At 42.6% G+C, this 19195-nt stretch overlaps 1 protein-coding gene across 8 annotated transcripts in view; it reads left to right on the plus strand.

The window, feature by feature from the left end:
* The window catches only part of ryk (receptor like tyrosine kinase), a 259214-nt gene that overhangs the window by 230291 nt on the left and 9728 nt on the right, over nucleotides 1–19195 (plus strand). For 6 of the 8 annotated variants that reach the window (XM_048604442.1, XM_048604445.1, XM_048604443.1 and 3 more), the window contains one exon: nucleotides 16362–16521. In XM_048604442.1, the coding sequence (XP_048460399.1) occupies nucleotides 16362–16521 (160 nt within the window). Of the gene's footprint in view, nucleotides 1–16361; nucleotides 16522–19195 lie in introns of those variants that run through there. The other 2 variants (XM_048604449.1, XM_048604450.1) reach the window with 2 other exon arrangements.

Consider the following 19195-nt stretch of genomic DNA (forward strand, 5'->3'; position numbering starts at 1 on the left):
AAGGTTGCAGGAACAGCAACTCATATTCCGCTTGGGAACCCTGCAGCCCAATGGCATCAATGTGGATTTCACAAGTTTCAAAATCTCCCCTCCCCCCACCGCATCCCAAAACCAGTCCAGCTCGTCCCTGCCTCCCTAACCTGTTCTTCCTCCCACCTATCCCCTCCTCCCACCTCAAGCCGCACCTCCATCTCCTACCGACCAACCTCATCCCGCCCCCTTGACCTGTCCGTCCTCCCTGGACTGACCTATCCCCTTCCTAACTCCCTACCTACACTCACCTTTCCTGGCTCCATCCCCGCCTCTTCGACCTGTTTGTTTCCTCTCCACCTATCCTCTCCTCTGTCCCTCTTCTATCCGCCTCCCACTCTCTCCCTATTTATTTCAAAACCCCCTTCCCCTCCCCCTTTTCTGATGAAGGGTCTAGGCCCGAAACGTCAGCCTCTCTGCTCCTATGATGCTGCTTGGCCTGCTGTGTTCATCCAGCCCTGCACCTTGTTGTCTCGGATTCTCCAGCATCTGCAGTTCCTACTATCTCTGATTCAAGAACTATCCACCTCTGTCTCGAATATATTCAATGACCCTTCCACTGACTTTTGAGGCAGAGTTCCAAAGTCTCTTAACCTTCAGAGTAAAAATGAAAGATAACCCCTGGTTTTAAAGATGCGTCCCTAGCTCAGGCTCAGAAGAGAAAACGTCTTGGGTGCATCCACCCTTATCAAGACTATTCAGAATCTTGTATGCTTAAATCAAGTTCTCCTCTCAGTTTTCTAAGCTTCAGTGGAAACAATTCCAACCTATACTCTGCTTTTTCTGGCAGTACAGTGGGCCAAAGGACCTCTTCTATACTGCGTAATTCTAAGATTCTATTCTATGATCTTCATTCCAGGTATCAACCTAGTAAATCTCCTGAACTACCTCAAATGTATTTACATTCATTCTTGAATAAGCAAACATAAACTGCATGTCACTTTTGACCACCGTGTGGTCTCGTCAATGCCCTGTACAACTAAAGAATTACAGCCTTACTTTTATGTTCTTTTCCCCTTGTGTCCTGATATCTTAAAGGACCAGTGTACATGCATATCAAGGGCCTTCTGATCCTCAGTCCTTCCCATGCCTACCATTCATCACGTATTCCCTTGACTTGTTTGACCTGCCCAAATGCATCGCCTCACATCAATCCAGATTGAATTCCATTTGCCACTGACCAGCCCATTTATATCCTCTAGAGTAAGGCTATCCTCCTCAATATTTACCCATCCCATCTGCAAATTTACCCTACTACAATCAAGTCTAAACCATTTATATAAACTACAAACAGCAGGACTCTACTAGACACAGACATCCTGTTGGAAAAACACCCCTGAACACCTTTTGCTTCCTGCCACTTAGCCAGTTGTGAATCCAATTTGCCAAATTTCCTTGGATTCAATGGGCTCTTACCTTTGCTAAATGTCTCCCATGCGGAACCGTATTTAAAGACCATACTGAAGTCCAAGTAGACCACGTCAAAAGCATTATCTTCATCAATACACCTCGTCATTTCTTTAAAATTTCGTTCAACTTGGTCAGACATGACCTGTCCTTAACAAAACCGAGCTGACTGTTCTTGATTAATCCCCATCTCTCTAAATACAGATTAATTATGTCTATCAGCATTGCTTCCAATAGCTTCCCCACCGCCAGTAGTTTCCTGGTTTATTCCTTCCTTCCTCCTTGAATAACAGTATCACATTGGCTGTCCTCTAGTCCTCTGGCACATCATGTGGACAGAGATAAATTGGAACTTTTTCCAAGCATGCCTACTCGTTTCCTCCCTTGCCTTACTCAACAACGTGGGATACATTACATCTGCCCTGGATATTTACTTTTAAGCCAGCCAGACCCCTCCAAATCTTCACTCTGTCTATGATAATTTCTTTAATTGTATCACCTTCATGCATAGACCTTCTCCCCAATTTCTATACCCATATCCTCCCTCTAACTAGTGAACTCTCACCCAAGGTATTCATCTTGAATCCAACCTACATTCTCTGGGTTCATACACAAATGACCACAAATGAGCCCTACTTTTCCTTTGTTATCCTTTTATTCTTAATGTACCTGTAAAATAATTTCGGGTTTTCCTTTACCAGCCTGCATCCTTATGTATCCCGTTTTAACTCTGATAGCCTTCCTTTTACGTACCCTCTAGCACATTCTATCCTCCTGTAAGGCTTCTACTGTTTTGAGCCTTCATCCAATGCTGTATATCCTTTGATATCCAGGGTTCACAAGATTTCATGGTTCTACCCTCTTTCTTCATTGGGATATATTGGCTATATACTCTCTATATTTCCTTTTTGAATTCATCCATAATTCTGATACAGATTTACCTGAAAGTATCTACTCCCAGCCCTTCTGGCCAAATCACATCTGGTCTTATTAAAATAGCTTTCTCCCAGTTGACAGTTTTGATTTCTGGCCAGATATCCAGTTGGAACAACACCCCTGAACACCTTTTGCTTCCTGCACTTAGCCAAATGTGAAATCAATTTGCCAAATTTCCCTGTCTTTTTCCAAAACAGTCTTGACTCTAACAGAATTATGATTGTTGTCTGCGAAATGCTCCCCCACTGAACTTCAACTGCTTGCCCAGCTTTATTACTTTACGTCCAGGACTGCAACCTGCCTTGTCGGGCCATCCACGTACTGGCTTAAAAAGCTGTCCTGGATGCATTTTACGGATTCTGCTCCATCCAAACCTTTCACACAATCTGCTTAGGAGTGCTGCCATCTTTACCTGGTCTACAATGTGGTTGACTGTTGCTGCTTCCTGGGCAATTGATGACAGGCAATAAATGCTGGTATAGTTAGGGATTCAAGAACAAATATCAGAAACTGTCTGAAATCCCTGAATCATATCTCAGATGGAGGCTTTTACGGAGTATCCCAGGGAGCAAGGGAATTGCCTCTTGAATGTTCAAATTTCTCAGAAAGGTCCCATGGCGGTTAGTGTATCACGACACATTAAGGCATTGTTTGAAAGGTCCTGGCAAAATGTTTTTTGAAAGTGCAGAACTCAGTAATCACTTAATTATCTGAAGTGAGTTCTGATATTAGCAGATTTGCTCATGGATAATAACAAAATGCTTTCCATAAATGCATTTTGCCTAGACAAAAATTGACTGCTGGTCATTGCATAGAAAGTTTCAAGTGAAATACTTAACATTTAAAGTACCTTTATGGCTGTGACAGAACAATCGTGTTGGTAATCAAGCCTTCCTACTCTACCATGAGTGTAAAGGTTGATTCAGTTCCCAGAATGGCCAGTGCTTCCCTTTTGTATTATTAGCAAAAAAAAACGAAATGTTGTCTGGGTTTCTTTCATGAACTCAAAATATATATTGTTTATTATAAACAAAACTTATTCTTAATGCAAGCTGCAAACTCTGGTTAACATCCAAACTATGATTCAGAATTAAAACTTAATTCTACTCAGAGATGCTCACACCACACAAAAGGACAAGTCTCTGCAGAGATGTTTTTTGAAAATCGTAGAGAAAAGAACAAAAATTCTGTGAACCAAAACAAAGGATAAAATGTGATGACTTCTCACATCTGCCGAATTTCCCGGCAACTAAACTGAATTTCTGATAGTTTAAGATTGTTGACCAGGTTAAATGTCCAGTTTTGATTCCAGTCATCTTGGATTCTACTTATTGGAAATTGGCTTCAGGTTTTACCAACTAGATGGAATTACAGGTACTCAAACTCTATCAGGTTTTCAGGAATCAGTTGTGAGAAACAGAATGTTAGGAGAGAGGCTACAGCTTCTGGGTGCTGTCTTTACTTTGACTTCTGGGTATGTAGAACAGAATGGGCCCATCTAAACTAAGGTAGACGACCATGACCGCAGGGGGTCCTAATCCTCTCAAACCTAGATTCCCCCAGTAATTTAAAGCCAAATGCCTCATCTGTTATCTCCTTGAACACTTTGTGTAGCTTCTTCTCCAAAGTTGTTTGAATTCCATGAGCTGACTTAGAGCGCACATTAAGCTGTCAACTTTCATTCCAAGAAATTGTAATGTATCCCTTCTCATCCAGTGAACACCCAAACAATCTCAAATCTGCTATTTTTTTGTAGATAACCCTTAAACATAAATATGTATTCCCAACGCTGTTCAGTTATTTCATTTTAACAAGTATGAACTGCTGTTGCATAAGGAAAGCTTAAAAATATTTGTACAAGTTCACTGCCAGAACAAAGATACATCCATTGGTTGCACTAAAATAAGATGAAGTCACCTTTTGAATGATTTTGCATTTATTTCCTAAAGTTATTCGACTGTTGAACTATTTAATGTTATTTGATTTTATTACTACGTTTTAAGGCATGTCACCACACTGAGAGACTATATTCTTTAAGGTTTTAGCAAAGATTTGTAGCTCGGGTTGTGGGTGAGGTTGTTGACTTGCTCGCCGAGCTGGCTTGTTTTCGTTCGGATGTTTCATCGCCATTCTAGATAACGTCATCAGTGAGGCCTCCTATGAAGCAATGTTGTTCTACTCCGCTTAGAATTTGTGCCCAGATCTGATATGTAGTGGGACTCCCCATTGAGTATTATTTCTTACATTCCCCAGCTACACTTTTGGCTGTATGTTCCCAAACTGTAAATACCCAACCTGTCGGGTGAACAGATTGATAATCGCCAAGCAATTGGTCTTCCCTCAATTTGTCAAGTGTACAGTGTGGATTTTCCCATGGTCCCGTGGGGTGCATCCACTTGCCCATCCTCACCTTTACTGTTGGTATTGACGTCATTGGCGATGTTGTGTTATATCTTGTCCCTTCCACGGCCTTCATCTGTTTACCAGTCTCAGGTGGTCTTGTTCTCAGGATGGCCTATTCTATGGTGTATTGCCAATAGGCTATAGCAGATTGCCTTCAAAACCACTACCTGTTCTTCCTTTATCCTGATCCCATCTGCTTCCTTCATAGGTCTTTCACATTCCCACTCGTGTTCTGCTCTGTCTGCTGAGTCCTCTATTTCTTGCACTGATACTTTCTTTATCCTCACACAAAAATCTGTATTTCTTCTTCTCATCCCTTGTCTAATACTTTTTGGCCAACAGTCTGCCCGTGAATTACCCACATTTTGTGGTGTTTCTGCCTTCCTACGGGCTTAATCTTAATCACATCTCCAGTGGTTGGGCCTCGTAACAGCCTCTACCAATTAATTATTTCCTCATGCCTTACCGGAGTTCTGATCGAGGTAACATGCCTTCTCCTCCATGATATCATGCACTATGCCAAAGGCATAGTGTCTATCAGTATGCACACTGTTTTGCCTTTCATTAAGTTAAAGGTGTGCGTCAAGGTGATTAAATCCACATCTGGCAAGTAATCTGCAGCCAATCGTCCCACTTTATGCATGCCCCTTCTGCAGCCATTAATGCATTCCTTGTTCAAGGGCTTCCATCAGCATACTATTTCTTGACTATTCCTTCCGGGACCCCTCCTACCATATACCCCCAGTTGGTGGCCCTCTACAAGTTCAGTGCTCTCATGGGTTATTTCTTCTCTTAGTACCATTGCATGTCCTGCACCACCTGTACAAACACATCTTGGGGTAGTAATATGTCTTCCTGAGCTGCCATCCAGCTTCCCTGATTAAGCACCTGCATAATAATGTGTTTTCTGTATACCACTACTTCACTATTCGGTGTGAGTTGCTGACAAGCCTTTCTAGTCCATGCAGCAGAATCAATGGCTGCTCCCACTGTGGACAATTATGTGATTCTACGCCGTCGGCTACATTTGGTCTCTGTGTTCCTGAGCCAGCGTAGCCCAATGGTGCCTTCCTTCATCATCGACATACAGGTGATGGACTCTCTCATCCTGAGAAGGTCCAGTGCAGGTACTTATGGCTGTAAATTGGGAGAGGGGAGTGTGCAGCGGGACCTGGGCATCTTTGTGCACCAGTCACTGAAGGTAAGCGTGCAGGTGCAGCAGGCTGTAAAGAAGGAAAATGGTATGTTGGCCTTCATTGCAACAGGTTGTGAGTACAGGAGTAGGGAAGTGCTGTTGCAGTTGTACAGAGCTTTGGTGAGACCACACCTGGAATATTGTGTGCAATTTTGATATCCTTTTCTGAGGAAAGATGACCTTGCTCTTGAGGGAGTGCAATGAAGGTTTACCAGGCTGATTCCGGGGATTGCAGGTCTGACGTATAAGGAGAGATTGACTAGGTTGGGATTATTTCCGCTAGAGCTCAGGCGAATAGGGGGGATCTCACAGAGACTTATAAAATTCTAACAGGACTGGACAGGGTAGAAGCGGGGAGGATGTTCCCGATGGTGGGTGGGTTCAGAACGAGGGGTCACAGTCTGAGGATTCAGGGTAGACAATTTAGGGCGGAGATGAGGAGACATTTCCTCACCCAAAGAGTGGTGAGGTTGTGGAATTAATTACCACAAGAAGTAGTTGATGCCAAAATGTTGAGTGTATTCAGGAGTTGACTAGATATAGAACTTGGGGCAAATAGGATCAAAGGTTTTGGGGAGAAAGCAGGATTACGCTATTGAGTTGGATGATCAGTCATGATCATGAAGAATGGCGAAGCAGGTTCGAAGGGCCGAATGGGCCACCTCCTGCTCTTATCTTCTATGTTTCTGTGTTTCAAAAGGATTCTTTCTTTTGGTACAAGCCTCTCCCTGTTCTCACCCCAGCCTATCATTTTTTTCTCTAGCTCACACGTAAATTTCTACAATGGCTGAGTAGCTCAGTAGTTTCCAGACTCCCTTCACAAAGATGAGTCAAGGCATTTCCCTCTTTCTGGGTCTCGGGCATCTACCACTGACCCTGTGAGATTTCATACCCAGGTAGGAGACTCGAGATCTCCTCACTTGGGCCATTTTTATGTTAATCTTAAATCAACTCTGGACTAAACCTTTCACTTGGGTTAATCAGACCCTGACATACTCCTTTATTTCCATTTGAGTGGCAGGCCGAGTGGGGTGCCGCAGGATTCAGTGCCAGCATCTCAGCTGTTCACAATATACATTAATGATTTGGATGAAGGAATTGAATGCCGTATCTCCAAATTTGCAGATGACATTAGGCTGGGTGGCAGTTGGGCTGTGAGGAGGATGCTAAGAGGCTGCAGGGTGACTTGGAAGGACTGGCTCAATGGGCAACTACTTGGCAAATGCAATATAATGTGGATAAATGTGAGGTTATCCACTTTAGTCACAAAAACAGGAAGGCAGATTATTATATGAATGGTGGCAGTTTAGGAAAAGGTGAGATGCAACGAGACCTGGGTGTCATGGTGGAACAGTCCCTGAAGGATGGCGTGCAGGTACAGCAGGCAGCGAGGAAAGCTAATGACATGCTCTCCTTCATAGCGAGAGGATTTGAGTATCAGAGTAAAGATGTCTTGCTGCAGTTATACAGGGCCTTATTGAGGCCACACCTTGAGTATTGTGTGCAGTTTTGGCCTCCTAGCCTGAGGAAGGACATTCTTGCTATTGAGGGAGTCCAGCGAAGGCTCACCAGATTGATTCCCAGGATGGCAGGACTGACATATGAAGAAAGACTGGATCAACCGGGCTTGTATTCGCTGGAATTTAGAAGAATGAGGGGGGTTCTCATAGAAACATATAAAATCCTGATGGGACTGGGCAGGCTAGATTCAGAAAGAATGTTCTCAATGTTGGGGAAGTCCAGAACTAGACCCCTTGTTCTGGACTTCCCCACCTTACAAGGGTTAAGCCATTCAGGACTAAGATGAGGAAGAATTTTATCACTGAGAGCTGTGAACCTGTGAAATACTCTCCCACAGGAAGCTGTTGGGGCCAATTCATTAGATATATTCATAAGGGAGCTGGATATGGCCTTTATGGTTAAAGGGTTCAAAGGGTATGGGCAGGGGAGGGTATGGGATACTGAGCTTGCATGATCAGCCGTGATCATATTGAATGGTGACAGGCTCAAAGGGCCAATTGACCCACTCCTGCACCTAGTTTATAGGTTTCTATGTTGAAGCCAACATACTAAAACAGGAAATTCTCTGTTCAGATAAGTCTTCACTGCAGTTTTCTCACCATCATCTGGTGAAATGTAGCCGGGTGACTGTTGAACCCTGTGGCAGATGGGTCTACGTTTACTGGTTCTCCCCTACTTTAAAAGAAAACCAATCCTAGGATTCTGGAACAGTGAGTATGGATCAGAATCTGTTAGCAATGTCCAGATGATAAGCATCTGGTGTTCTGGGCTCAAGTCAATAAATAGAATAGTGGGGTTAGTACAATAGGGTGCTTCTTTTTGGATCATCTCATTCTAAGTTGTTTAATCTATGGTAAACAAATAGGGCATGTCCAGTTTCTGATCTGACTCAAAGGGCAAGTTAGTTAAGGAACAAAAACAGAAATTGCTGGCACTACTTAGCAGATCTGGCACCATCTGTGGAGAGAAAACAGAGTTAACGTTTCTAGTCCAGTGTAGTCCCGTACTCGAATACGCATGACCATAAAATCTAATTCCATTCTAATTCCAATTCTTCCCACAAACAATGCCAGACCTGCTGAGTTTCACCGGCAACTTCTGTTTCTGTTTCAAATCTCCAGCATTCGCAGTTCTTTATTTGAGTTAGCCAAGGACCTTACTTTCTTCCATTACTCCTTGCATCAACATTTCCAATACTATTTCCCTTACTGGTTCCAGCGCCTCCCTACGTATAAGGTATTGTCTCTCTGATCCATGGACGGTTCCCCTACCTCCAGAGGGGCAATGTTATTTCTCCTGAAATCCAACCATGCCGTTGGCACTGTTCCCATTATCATTCCCCATTTCCCTTGTATGTCCTCGTCCTCTGGCAATATCTGTTGCTGGTCTGTGCCGGTTCTGATCTCTGCTTGATACGTTGGCTTTCTAAGATTACAATCCCTTCCTTAGGGTTGATTACTGTCCCTAATTCCATCAGGAGATCCATTCCCAGTGTATCTCTTCTACATTCTTCCCAACCCATGATTGGACGAGGTCTATCATCCTACCAACTTGTAACTCTAACATTTCACTAAGCTATGCGGATGTTTCCTGCACCCCCCACCCCTTCCTTGTATTATTTGTAGGTAAGTCTCAGTCACTTAGCAATATGGATGTGCCCACATCTCTCAGTATTTGGCATCGTGAGCCCCCTAATGATGAGCAAATAAACATTTTCTGGTCGTGTTAGTCCTGACCATCAGGGGCCACTCTTCCCTGTTTCTGGTTTAACAGATCCTTTAGTTTCAGCTGGATTTACTCGTGTCATTCCCATCTTCTTGCTCGGCTAATCCTTTGGTGCCTGTATAAACAGCCAAGTTGAAAGCAATAAGCCGTGTCGAGAAACTTGCAACAAGGTGATGGCAGTAACCACGCAGCAACTTGGGGATAAGGAGAGAGTTGGAACACCATGATGACAGTTGGGAAGATTTCCACCAGGACCCTCTACCCCAGTCTGTGTTATCTGAAGTGTAACTCTCAAAATATTGTTAAATAATTACCAGATTCTGGTTGGAAGAGGTTGTGGATTTGGAAGGAGCTGTCTCTGGATCTTTTGTGAATTTCTGCACTGCATCTTATACATAGTGCACACTGCTGCTATTGAGTGTCAGTGTGGAGGGAGTGGATACTTGTGGGTGTGCTGTCAATCAAGCAGGCTCCTTTGTCCTTGATGGTGTCAACCTTTCTTGAATGTTGCTGGAGCTGCATCCATTCAGGCAAGTGGGGTGTATTCCATCACACTCCTGATTTGTGCCTTGTAGGTAGTGGACAGGCTTTGGGGAGTCAGGAGGTGAGTTACTCACTGCAGTATTCCTAATCTCTGACCTGCTATTGTAGCCACTGCGTCTGTGCAGTGAGTCCACGTGAATTTCTGTCCATCTTGATAGATAACTCTTAACCTTCCTTAATCCTCGGTATCTGTATTTTAGCTAATAACGATCATTGTTTATTTACCTTTCAATAAAAATTATTTATTGAATCTTATTTAAAGTGTTTTTATTGTTTAAATTGAAACACTTATTAAAAGGGAGCTACATCTGAGCTTAGACAAATTCTTAATTAATGGACCACTCTGAGAAGATCCCTGGTATGATTGAGGCTGTGACACACGCAGCTATCGCACCAACTGGCATTCACAAATAAATCTAATCAAGAATTCAGAAAAAAGTTTACCCAGAGATTGGACAGTTTGCAGAACTCGTTACCACATGGAGCAGTCAAAGCAAATAGGAGTAATGTATTTGAAGAGACGTCACCTGAAGACAGCCTGAGCAGCACGGTGACTCTGTCGTTAGCACTGCAGTGCCCCAGTGCCAGGGATCTTGGTTTGATTCCATCCTTGGGCAACTGTCTGTGCGGAGTTTGCACATTGTGTGCATTTCCTCCAGATGCTCTGATTTTCTCCCATTGTTCAAAGACGTGCAGGCTAGGCGGATTGGCCATTCTAACTTGCCCGTAGTGTCCAGGGATGTACAGGCTAGGTGGGTTAGCCATGGGAAATGCGGGGTTACAGGGACAGGATAAGGTTTGGGTCTGGGTGGGATGCTCTTCAGAGGGTCTATGTGGACTTAATGGGCTGACTGGCCTGCTTCCATGCTGTAGTGATTCAATGGTTCTATGATTCTATGATAGGATTGAGAGGCTAGGCTCACATGGTGGCGCTCGTGTGGAGCACCATACCAGTTTCCAAGTGACAAATGACACATTGTATACCTGTGGCAAAGGTAAACTTCCCCTTCTCAACCTGTGTGCACCTCTACTGCTGCTTCACTGTTATCTGGCTTGGTGAGTCTGATTGAATTCTTATGGAAGTTTTTGAGAAGATTTGTAGCTCAGGTTGTGGATGAGGTTGTTGACTTGCTTACTGAGCTAGTGTGTTTGATTGCAGATGTTTTGTCACCCTGCTAGGTAACATCGTCAGTGCACCTCTGATGAAGCGTTGGTGTTCTGTCCCACTTGTTGTTTATATGCTTCAGTTGCACAATTCCGGGTTGCTGCGGTGTGTTGTGGCTCGTTTGAATAATGTCTTGATGCAGCTCTGTATGTGGATGCTGCGGTGATTGCTGGAGTAATTAAGTATCTGGTCCGAATGGGTGGTCTTTCTGTATGCGCTGGTGTATAGTTCCCCGTTATTCTTACGTTCTACCATTATGTCTAGGAAGAGTAGTCGGTTATTGTTCTCTTTTTTTGTGAATTTTATTCCGGTGACGTTGTCGGTGGGTTTCTTCTGGTCTTGTGTGTTTGATAATCACGAAGGTGTCATCTACATAACAGACCCAAAGTTTGGGTGGTATAGTGGAGAGCGCTGTCCATTCTTACCTTTGCATTACAGCTTCTGCAATCAGTCCTGATATTGGGGATCCCACTGGTGTTCCATTAGATTTGTTCGAATATATAATCATTGAAGGTGATGTGGATTGTGAGGCACAGATCCAGCAGTTTCAGGGTGCTGTCCTTGTTGATGCTGTCATGGGATGCCTGCCTTCCTGATTCATCCAGCAACGTGGTAATTGTTTCTTTGGCTAGGTCGATGTTTATGGATGTAAATAGTGCTGTTACATCAAAGGATATCATTATCTCATCTTCTAGATAGAAAGGCCACCCATAAGGAGCAGATACTTAATTACACCAGCAACCACTCCAACACCCATAAACGGAGATGCATCAGGACGTTATTCAAATGAGCCACAACATACTGCAGGGCAGAACAGAAGCACTTACACGGAGTTTTTAAAAAGAACGAATACCCAAAAAGCACAATCCGCTGTTACGTCCACAATAGACCACAACAAGAAGACAGAACATGGGCAGACACACTAGTCACCCTCCCGTACATCAGTGGCGTATCAGAGATGACCACAAAACTGCTCAGGCCCCATAGATATCAAGGTAGCCCAGATACCAACAGCCACCCTGCAACAGCTACTTACGAGAGTAAAGGATCCCATTCGCTCAAACTATAAAACTAACGTAATATACAAAATACCACACCAGGACTGTGAGAAACATTACAGAGGCCAAACTGAAAGGAAACTGAAAATAAGGATACACGAACACCAACTAGACCCCAAGAGACACAACCAATTCTCACTTGTCTCAGTGTACATGGACAAAGAAGGACACGGGTCTGACTGGGATAACACATCCATAATAGCATGAGCCAAACAGAAACATGCCAGGGAATTCCTGGAGGCCTGTCATTCCATCCGGAACTCCATCAACAAACACATTGAACTGGACCTGATATACAAACCACTGAGAAACAGAACCAGAAGTGATGCCAATCACCCCAGCAAACCGAGGCATATAAATAACAAGTGGGACAGAACCCCAGTGCTTCACCGGAGACGCACTAACGATATTACCTGGCAGGGTGATGAAACGCCTGCAATCAAACACAGAATTTTTATTTATCATTTTATATCCAGAGTATTATTGTAATATATTCTCTTGTTATCTCTGGTGACCTCCAAGGATTTATCATTTATGGCTTCCTACATTTCAGTTACATTCTGTCCCTTGGCAACCTTTTAAAAACTCCAGGTTGTCATAAGATTGCTGAAGGCACCCGTATCTACGTCATAACAACCTCTGTCAACTCCACCACTGTTATTAAATTATCAAGCTACCTATCAATTCCTTCCAACTGAGTATTAAGAAGACTGAATCCGTTGTTTTTGGTTTCCAATTCAAAATTCATTGCACAGGCACTGAGTCCAATCCTCTCCCTCACAGCTGTACTGAAGGGAGAACACCCCAGAGGGCTCATCCAGGAAGGTCATACAGGTAGAGCTCAGGGATAAGAAGGTTGCAGTCACTTCAATGGGATTGTACTAGAGGCCTCCCAATTACTAGCAGGTGATAGAGAAGGAGATATGTGGACCAATTATGGAAAAATGGAAATGCAACAGGGTTGTTGTGGTGTGTGGTTTTAACTTCCGTATATTGAGTGAGGCTCGCTTAGTGCCAAGGGCTTGGATGATGGAGGAATTTGTTAGGTGTGTCCAGGACAGTTTCTTGAAACAATATGTAAATAGATCATACTGGACCTGATATTGGGGATTGAGCCAGAGGACATGGGTGAAGTCCTTAATTAATACTTTGCATCAGTATTCACAAAGGAGAAAGATATGGTTGATATAGAGTTTCAGGAGGGGTATATTGATATTCTGGAGTATGTCAATATGAAAAAGTGGAGGTGTAGGGTGTTTCTTAAATCATTAAAGTCGACAAGTTCCCTGGACCTATTGGGATCTATCCTAGATGCAGAGGGGAGGCGGGTGAGGAAATTACTGGGGGCTTGTACAAAATCTTCGTACCTTCTTTTGTCACATGAGACGTCCCAGAAGACTGCAGAATAGTCAGTATTGTTCCTATGTTTAAGAAGGGAAACGGGTAATCCAGGAAGTTATAGGTCAGTGAGCCTTGTGTCAGTAGTAGGGAAATTATTGGAGAAGATCCTTAGGAATAGAATTTACTCTCATTTTCAAAAATATGAACTTATTAGCAATAGGCAGCATGGCTTCATGTGGGGAAGGTTGTGTCTCACAAACTTGAGTGAGTTTTTTGAGGAAGTGGCAAAGATGATAGATGAGGGCAGAGCAATAGATGTTGTCCTAATGGACTTTAACAAGGCCTATGACAAGACTGGTACACAAGGTGAAGTCATATTGGATCCATGGTAAGACGGTAAGATGGATACAGAACTGGCTAAGTCAGAAGACAGAGTAGAGGTGGAAGGGTATCTTTCTGACTGGAGATTTATGACCAGTGGTTTTCGTCAGATATCAGTGCTGGGGCCCCTGTTGTTTGTAATATAAATAAATGATTAAGAGGAGAATGTAGGTGACCTGATTAGTAAGTTTGCTGACGACAGCAATGACTGGTCGAGCTGTGGATAGTAAGGAGGATTGCCAAATTCAGCAGGACATAGATAGGCTGGAGACTTAGGTAGAAAAATGGCAGACGGAATTTAATCTGAACAAATGTGAGTTGATGCATTTTGGAAGATCTAATGCATGAGGGAAGTGTACAGTAAATAGCAGAACCCCTTAGTAGCATCAACATGTAGAGATTGAGGTGTACAGGTCCACAGTTCCCCGAAAGTGGCAACACAAGTGGATAAGGTGGTCAAGAAAGCATATGGCATGCTTGCCTTCATTGGTCAGGACACAGAATATAAAAAATTGGCAAATTGTGTTGCAGCAGTATAGAACTTCAGTTCAGCCATATTTGGAATATTGTGTAGAGTTCTGTTCACCACACTACCAGCAGTAGAGGCTTCGGCAAGGGTACCAAAACCGTTTACCAGAATGTTGTCTGGTCTGGAGGGCATTAGTTATGAGGACATATTGGACAAGTGTAGTTTGTTTTCACTTGAATGTGGAATGATGAGAGGTGACCTGATAGAAGTTTACAACATTATGAGAGGAATGGATAGTCAGAGTCTTTTTCTTATAGTAGAAATGTCAATTACTCGGGGATATAGGTTTAAAGTAAAAAAGGGAAATGTAAAAGAGATGTAAGACGCAAGTTTTTTTTACAGCGTGGATCGTAAGTGCCTCGAATGTGCTGCCAGAGGAGGTGTTGGAGGTAAATACAATAGCAACGTTTAAGAGGTATCTTGACAGAAATTTGAATAGGCAGCGAATAAATGGATATGGACTGCATAGAGGCAGAAGTTTAGAAAGGCATCATGTGTCAGTGCAGCCTTGGTGGGCAAAGGGCATGTTCTTTGTTCTAACAGTCTGAGTCTAAAACAAGTTTGTTTGCAGCCTTTACGGTCATATTTGATGTCCATCGATACCATCACTAAGATCACCTATTTCCAACATTAGAATATCACCTGACTTCATCCGATCCTCCGTTCTTCTGCTGAAACCATCATCCATGACTGTGTTGTCTCTAAACCTGAAGATTCCAATGCTCCACTGATCGCCTTTGACCTTGTACCCTCTATTACCTTGAGGTCATCTTAAATTCCGCATGTATATTAACTCACACAAAACACTGTCTTCCTGTCTATTTGTCACTGCTATCACTGACCTAGACTGGCTCCCAATTGGGCATTGCATTGTTTTTGAAATTATTATCCTTGTTTTCAGTACCATCCATGACCTTGCTTGTCTCTGTCATTGTAAACTCCTTCATAAAGCCATAAGATGTAGGAACTGAAGTAAGTCAATTGGCCCTTGGAGGCTGTTCCACCACCCAGTTAGATTATGGCTGATTTGATTGTTACCTTAACTCCACATTCTCACCTATGCAATAATAATACTGTTGGCTCACTTGTTAATCAAGAATCTATTTACCTCTGTCTTTAAAATATTTAATGGCCTGCCTTTCCTCTCTCTGAAAGAGAGTTACAAAGACTTGCACTCTCAGAGAAAAGGTTTCGCCTCATCTCTGTCGTAAATGGAGGGCTCCTTCAAATGTGTCCCCTAGCTGTAGTCTTTCTCACAAGAGAAAACATCCTTTCAGTATCCACTCTGTCGCGTCCTCTTAAGATCTTTGTACATCTCTATAAGAGGGTCATTTATCTAAACTCCAGTGAATACAGGTCCAGCCTCTCCGACCTTGTCTCAAAAATAATTTCCCCATCCCAGATATTGATCAGCCAAGTGAACTTTTAATCATGCCACTGTTGATGCCTATTCCTGAAGATCTGAAAGTCCCACCCTACGCCTCCCAGTCTCTCTGTTTGATTTCTTTCTTTGATGTGCTACTTACCCCACATCTTTGATCAAGCTTTTGGTTATCTGACCTGATATCCCCTTGTGTGACTGTCAACATTTGTTTTATAATGCTCCTGTGAGTTTCGATGAGATGTTTTGGGCACCATATAGAAATATGCTGCTTGCTGTGAAATGTGTTTTCTCCTTCCCACTCTTATGATAAAGGAAGCCTAAAAAAAAATGCCATGTTTCACGTGAGCCAATCTAACACTTTACTTGGAGCCTTGTGTGGGGTGATGGGAGTCTCTTGCCACTGACAAACTATAAAGCACATATTTGGAAACATAGCTAGTATAAATTATTGGTCTTTGGTATCCAAAGTATTCTGCCAGAAATAAAATATATTTTGTACAGTTCAAAAATATCTGCATAGTGGATTAAGGCTTGTTTCAGTGCCAGCATTAGATTGTTCACTTTCCACTGGAAAGAACTATGTACACACACTCCCCACTGCTTCAGATTTCTAATTTTTGTCCTGTATTCAGTTTCAGAAATCTGATGACATGCCAGATTTTACTACTTCTGACTTAACAATTCATATGCTTGTATGTTTAAATGCTCAAGTTAATAATTTACTTCTCTATTATTTATTCCAGAATTGACGATAGCCTTCAGGTAAAGATTACAGACAATGCTCTCTCCAGAGACCTCTTCCCTATGGACTACCACTGCTTGGGAGACAATGAGAATAGACCTGTTCGGTGGATGGCACTTGAAAGCCTTGTCAACAATGAGTTTTCTAGTGCAAGTGATGTGGTGAGCCATCCAGCTAAACAAACTGAAATTTCCTAATAATTGAGAACTTCGTAGTTAGTATAATGTTCAGAGCTCATTCTCTGCTTTGGAAGGTAAATTCACTGCTCAGTACAATGTTGACCCATATAGAATACAAAAGCTTACATTCCTGGTTTCTGAAGTATTTCTGACAGTATAGTTAGCCTGCTTGAGTGCTTGAGTGAAAAATGCCTCTTTACATTCCTGAATATTTTGCTGAGAATTACAAATGTGGCTGTAGAATAATCGAATGACCCAAGTTTAACCTCAGTTCTCAACGGTGTGAAAATGACAGATAAGAAAGAAATGGCTGAATCAAATATTATGGTACAACTTCATTGGATCCCCAGAATTGGCTTGCAGGAAGTAGAGAGTGATAGGTGAGGGGTGTTTTTGTGATTGGTGGCCAGTGCCTTTTGTGGTTTATATAAAAACGATTTAGACTTAAATGTAGAAGGGTTGATCAGTAAATTCACAGACGATACAAAATTTGGTGGCGTGGTAGGGAGAAGGTTAGCTTTGGATTACAGAAGGATAAAGGTGGGCTGGTTAGATGAGCTGATTAGTGGCAAATGGAATTCAATCCGAATAAATGTACAATTATGCACTTGGACAGGACATTAGAAATGAAGATGTAATGAACTGTAGGACCCTGGGAAGCACCGGGGATCAGAGGGGCCTTGATGTGTATGTACACTGATCACTCAAGGTAGCAGTACAGCTGTATAAATTAGTTAAGAAGGCATATGGGATACTTGCCTTTATTAGCCAAGGCATACAGTTTAAGAAAAGGGAGGTTATGTTCAAACTGTATAAACTGTTGGTTAGACCACAGCGAGAGGATTGGGTACAGTTCTGGAATCTACATTATGGGAGGGAAGTGATTGCAATGGAGATGGTGAGGAGGAGATTTATCAGGATGTTACCTGCACTTGAGAGTTTAAATTATGAAAAGAGATTGGACAGACTGGATTGTTCTCCCTGCAGCAGATGAGACTGAGGGTGGGACGATATGATTGAGATGTACAAAATTATGAGAGGAATTGATAGGATAGGCTGGAAGAAATGTTTGCCCTTGGTGGAGGCATCAATGATCAGGGGACATAGATTGAAGGTAAAGGGCATGATGTTTGGAGGAGGTGTAAGGGGAAAATGTTTTTACTCAGGGTGGTAGGAATCTGGAACTCACTTCTTGTAATGGTGGTCAAGAAACCCTCATAACGTTTAGGCAGTATTTAGAAGTGCACTTGCGATGCCAAGGCATACAAGGTAATGGGCTAAGTGCTGGAAAATCGGATTAAAATAGTTAGGTCCTTGCTTTTGACCGCCATAGACTAGATGGACCAAAGGGCCTATTTCTGTGCTGTAGACCTTTATGACTCTATTTGTGAACTATAACATATAACTTAGTGCTGTGACCGCCTTCGCAGTTGTTGCTCTTCCACTCTTGTCAGCACTCACTGCCCTTCCTGACACTTTCATGGCTCAGTGAATCTCTGCCTCGCCTGCCCCCACATGCTTGCCAGTCCTCCATCACGCTTGTGCTCACCACCTTTCCCCATACCCTCACACTGAGTGGACCCTCCCACCCCGTCACTCTCACTAGTCCTCGTGAGACCCTTACGCTCATCAGACTCTCCCCATACCCTCACATTAACCACCTCTCCATACATCCTTATTTCCTTCCCATACGCTCATGAGAAAGTAATGGCCTAGTGGTTTTATCACTAGAATATTAATCCAGAGACCCAGTAATATTCTGTGTTCAAATCCCATCATGGCAGATGGTGGAACTTGAATTCAATAAAAATGAGGAATTAACAGTCTAATGGTGACTGTGAAACCTACTGCTGATTGTCAGAAAAATGCATCTGATTCACTAATGTCCTTTAGGAAAGGAAGGGAAGGATATCTGCTGTGATACTTCAGCCCTAGTTGCAGGAAGGGTTTAGATGGGCAGCAAGTGGTAAGCCTACAATAGTCAGTAGAAAATTAGATTTTCAAGGCAGGCTCAACATTTTTAATATAAAAATGAGAGGCTGGGTATGTAGTCCACCTTATTACATGATTTTTCGATGGCCGACTTAATTTTGTTCTCATTTAGGATGTTGAATTTTAGCAACACATTCAAAGAGTTAAACATGGACTAGCTGAATATAAATGCAAGTTATTGTTTATAATCATAACATTCACTCAGTTTAAAACTGCCCTGATCTTATGTTCCATCCCCTCTGCCATGATGTGGAGGTGCCGGTGTTAGACTGGGGTGGACAATTTCAGAAATCACACTACACCGTGTTACAGTCCAACAGGTTTATTTGAAAAGCTTTCGGAACGTTAGTCCTCCTTCAGGTGTTAGTGAGAGACGTAGTGTCAGACACAGAATTTATAAGTAAAAGATCAATGGTTCACACCACTGATGTGGATGTACTAAACAAACCTAAGATGTTGTCAAATCTTTAATCAGTTACAAGTTTTTAATTGATTGATATGTATATGGAAATCCCTGAATTCCTTTCAAATCATGGTGCTGAGAGAACGAAAGGTTTTATCAGTGTAAAACAGTAGTGACATTTTAGGTCAGACAATGAATATTAGGTCTGAGACCATGTTTAGAAACTGTTTGTGTGATAGTTTGGAGTCAGACTGGTTTAAT

This window comes from Rhincodon typus, chromosome 13, assembly GCF_021869965.1.
Source record: "Rhincodon typus isolate 14 chromosome 13, sRhiTyp1.1, whole genome shotgun sequence".
In the NCBI taxonomy this organism is placed as follows: Eukaryota; Metazoa; Chordata; class Chondrichthyes; order Orectolobiformes; family Rhincodontidae; genus Rhincodon; species Rhincodon typus.